We start from the raw sequence: 4288 nt of genomic DNA, 5'->3' as shown, positions 1-4288 counted from the left end.
ACTCACTACGCCGGGGCCCTTTTTTGGTGCTAAATCTAAAAATGACAAAAACGTCTTTAAATGGATCATTAAATAAAAACTAGCAAACCTATTTGGATAGTTCTTCATCTAATGAATGAACATTCGGTATAAGAGACCTGTTTTCTACAATTGCCGAAAAGTAATTTGATGTCGAAGTCGTCGTAAAGGAATGTGCCCGAGCCGCTATCAATGGCTCACCGCGGCTTGCCGGAGATAAAGAGTTATGCTAAATGTGAGGCATCGTAGAGAAATCAGGTGCTCGTGAAAATAACGAAATATCAAAGAAACTGCCATTTTTCTGGTCAATGGGTAATGTTTTCTCAGTTTTCTTTTTTATTGGGGCGCAAAACCTTTCAAGTCCATTTTAAAACTCATTACTGTGTGGGTTTTTTCTGAAATATGTTGATTAAATGAAAAAAAAAAAAGAAGTAAATTTACAGTTTCCAGGGACTCTCAAGGGTTTAAAGTCATCAAACTTTGGTGGCCATTTCCTCTCTGATTTTACTTCTGAAACCATGTTACCCCCAACTCCTTCAATCCTAAATATCTCGACTTTTCTTGAAAACATGTGGATAACTGTTTTCATTGAAAGAAAGGCAAATGGCAAGCACGAAGATGATATCAATCACTCCCTATTACTAAAAATTGATGAGCGCCTGATTCTACTTCATCCTGACTAAAATGAAACATCTCATGTAGTGAAGGGCGTCCTCAGTATGCCTGGTTGTGGAGTAAATTATCAACAAATTACTTGAGCTTGATCGTATAGAAACAGTCCGAACAGACTGTAAAAATTTGAGGAATTTAGGCGTGCGCATGCAACAGAAATATAACCCTTATTGAAAAGTGGCCCATATGCAAGATGTCAAGCTATCCATCCAGTGAGCAGTATAGATCCCTATGAAATTGTCAAATTCATTAGGAATTTTAGCGGACCCTTTACACAGCTAATTTCAGTTAGTCTCATGTTCTCTAAAAGACAAAAAGGTCTCCTCACTTGGTGGACGATAAAAAACAAGAATGATCAACTGCAGAGTCTTTTAATTAAATGGCCTTTCAGGTCATATTTACTTGAAAGCAGAAGCGTTATTGATTACTTTGCGGTTCTGTAGTAAAGAAAACAGTTGAGTGACTGTGTGCTCAAATAAAAGTTTTCTGCCAAAATGTCCCAAGTCATATATTGTCACTGTGTAGATTTTTTGGTATCAAAATTGAGTTGTTCGCTCTTGAAATTATGAGGTTTCTCTATTTATTAGGAAAAGCAGTTTGTGACAATAAAGATAATTAGTGAAGTTTGAGCAAATAAAAGAACATCTTTTCACCCGTCTTAATTTTTTTGGGTGCCCTCTCCCTTTTCCTTTCCATGAACTCATACTGTATTCATGCCTCCTCCTCCCCCTCCCGACCATTTCCAAACCAAATCCCAAACATGTCCTTCTTACTAGAACAATTTACAAATGTTAACATCCCCATCCCCTTTTCTTGGTCCCATCTCTCCAGGGCTAAGTGTACTACACACTTCAGTGATAGCACAGAGAGCCGACCACCAAAATGCCTAGCAGAGACCCCAGGTTGTACGTTAAGGCCGTACCTCTGCCCATTGACAGTCAGAAGGGACTCAAACTCCAGGCCCGCAGCGCCCAGGTTTACAACCCAACCAGCCCTACCAGAGATGAGGTAAGGTTTGGTTTTGGACCTCCTTTCTCACGCAGTCTGATAGTGTGACCAAGTGTCTTGTAAAGTCTTGGGATATAACTGGGTCTCTTTCTTCTCTGTCTCTCTCTCTGTCTGTCTGTCTGTCTGTCTGTCTCTGTCTCTGTCTCTCTCTCTCTCTCTCTCTCTCTCTCTCTCTCTCTCTCTCTCTTTCTCTCTCTCTCTCCCTCTCTCTCTTTCTTGCTTTCTGTGTCTCTGTCTATTGTTACTTTTCTCACTTTCGGGTTAGTGTACTTCTTTCTAACACAAATGACCGGCATCTGTGATGCCATAAGTTCATTTCACAAGTGGGGATTTTGATTGAGTATCTTCGTCTTTTATCCTGTCCTTTCCCACAGCTCTTCATTTCTTATTCTATCCAGCCTCTTAATTCTCTGGATACTCCTCATACATCTGCTGACGAAAATCTGGACTTTATTCAGTACTGTTTTTGATGTCTTCCAAGTTTTGCAGCCGTAGAGGACCACAGACTTGACATTGGTAAATGGAAGGAGTTTGTATGTGGCCTATACCCTGCCAAGGGTGAAAGACATTGATGATGAGTATCTTCAGCGATGGATTGGGCATACTCTCAGGAAGTCAGGCAGCTGCATAACAAAGAAATTGTTGGATTGAAATCCACAGGGTAAGAGATCAAGGGGAAGACCACGTGGAACCTGGAGAAGAATCACACAAACTAATGTACAGAAAAGTGGGAAGACATGGAATAACATCAAGAGGCTAGCCCAGGATAGAGAATGGTGGAAAGTGTTTGTCCGTGGCCTGTACCCCGGTGCAGGGGGAGAAAGGGAATGAGGATGATGATGATCTTCATCTTTCTGTGTATGTTCCCAGGTTCGCCAGTGGAACTACAACCGCAGACTGCAGCAGAGAACAGACCAGGGTTTCTACGCCCACAACTTCCGACCCTACAAGGGACTCGGGGATCCTTTTTACCTCGAAGAAAAGAAACTGATACTGCATGCCCTGGGACAGTGGGACGAGGTTAGTCTGTCTGTCTCTGTGTGTGTGTGTTTGTTTGTGTGAATGTGTGTGTGTGTGTGTATGTGTCTGTGTATGTGTGTGTGTGTGGGGGAGGGGGGTATGTATATGTGTGTGGGTTTTTTTGTGTGTATGTATGTGCTTGTATATTCACTCAGTATTTAATTATTGTTTTTGTGTCGATTTTCTTCTCTTCACTTTATTAAAAAAAGGAATTAATTTATGTCTCTGCCTGCTTGCAGGATTTATTCAAATCAGTCTCAGATGGTCAAGCCTCTCTCTCTTTACACGTTCTGTTTTGTTGCTTTCTCTCCCTCGTCTTTAAGCCATTCCCAAAGGGGAGGACATTAACTTGTTCTAATGCACAGTAGAATTGTAAAAGGGCTGATTCATCAATGTCATGCTCATAACTGTGCCTGAACTGCAACAGGGAACTGTTGTGTTTTCTTTCCTAATCCTTACTATCGTAATTTTTTCCTCTACTTCCTTTGTATGTTAGTCACACTTTTGTAGTCGAAGCAGACTTTGTGCTGTTGAAGCTAGAGAGGTGAACAGAGTAAGCCGGATTCTCTATAAAAACTTCTCTGTTGACATCCACCCCTTGGCGCTTATATAACCTTAAGCAGTTGCGAGTGCCGTAAAGCCTCCACTAAAACTTAAAAAATTTTCTCTCCCCACTGACCCCCACACCCTCCTTACTTGCTGACCTCTATGACCTCAGACTGTGGAGTGGGAGACGTCTAGCAGCTCCGAAGACGAGGACGATGGGGAGGCAACTTTTGCTATCGCACCACAGTCCACTATGGTGAGTTGTCTGCACTTGAACCTACTTGGTTACTTTGCTACTTAAGAATTACAACATTCTATCTGCTCAGTATATGGTGCTGAGAAATTTGACGTCAAAGATTTTGAGTTTCACATCATGTCAAGCTTTTTTTAATGCAATTCTTCAAATAACTTGATAATGATATCTATTGTCCTTATCTCTCCTCCTTCTTTCATTTGTATGTTACTCTCTAGTAACACCTCTAATCTTTGGCACTTATATAATCTATTGTGGCGTTGGTGGCCTAGTGGTTAGACTCTCAGACTTGCAAACGTAAGGTTGTAGGTTTGAGTCCCATCAGGGGCCTGATATTGTGTCCTTTACATAACACTGTACATGAATTTATTTTCCTCACTTTTATATATTTATTTTTAAAATTATTATTGTTATTATCATTTGTGTTGCAAGTGCCTTAAAACTCTTACTAAAATGGGGCCTGATATTGTGTCCTTTACTTTACACTGTACATGAATTTTCCTCACTTCACCCAAGAGGAAATGGGTACCCGGCTATAGATAGTGAACCATCTTGTCAGTTTGTTACTGTTTGAGTGCGTGAAATCCTCAGCTTACACTGTATGCTTCCCTGGAAGCCAAGAATGTTTGTGAGAGTTCTAGGGTCTGCTGGGGTAATGATAGTTGTGAAGTGCATAGAGCATGCTGTAGAGCGTGGAAATGCAATGTATAAAAGCAATTATTATTATTATTATTATTGTTATTATATTATTATTATTATAATTATAATTAT

The 4288-nt window shown here is 40.5% G+C and overlaps 1 protein-coding gene across 1 annotated transcript; it reads left to right on the top strand.

Annotated features, from left to right (window-relative positions):
• The first annotated feature begins 1219 nt into the window (after positions 1 to 1219).
• On the top strand, positions 1220 to 3565 carry LOC106011861. Its single transcript, XM_013082962.1, has 3 exons — positions 1220 to 1698; positions 2569 to 2718; positions 3437 to 3565. Exons 1-3 carry the CDS (start codon positions 1573 to 1575, stop codon positions 3563 to 3565), a joined length of 405 nt encoding a protein of 134 aa, XP_012938416.1. The 5' UTR covers positions 1220 to 1572.
• The last annotated feature ends 723 nt before the right edge of the window (positions 3566 to 4288 follow it).

Source organism: Aplysia californica, unplaced genomic scaffold (genome assembly GCF_000002075.1).
Source record: "Aplysia californica isolate F4 #8 unplaced genomic scaffold, AplCal3.0 scaffold00202, whole genome shotgun sequence".
Taxonomy (NCBI): domain Eukaryota; kingdom Metazoa; phylum Mollusca; class Gastropoda; order Aplysiida; family Aplysiidae; genus Aplysia; species Aplysia californica.
This window is presented reverse-complemented; position numbering and strand designations above follow the sequence as displayed.

What these genes read in the sequence shown, in the direction of transcription:
- LOC106011861 (XM_013082962.1), top strand. Translation starts at nt 1,573, where the DNA reads ATGCCTAGCAGAGACCCCAGGTTGTACGTTAAGGCCGTACCTCTGCCC. An exon ending in CCAGCCCTACCAGAGATGAG is followed by an intron (nt 1,699 to 2,568) that starts GTAAGGTTTGGT and finishes GTATGTTCCCAG; the next exon opens with GTTCGCCAGTGGAACTACAA. An exon ending in CCCTGGGACAGTGGGACGAG is followed by an intron (nt 2,719 to 3,436) that starts GTTAGTCTGTCT and finishes CTATGACCTCAG; the next exon opens with ACTGTGGAGTGGGAGACGTC.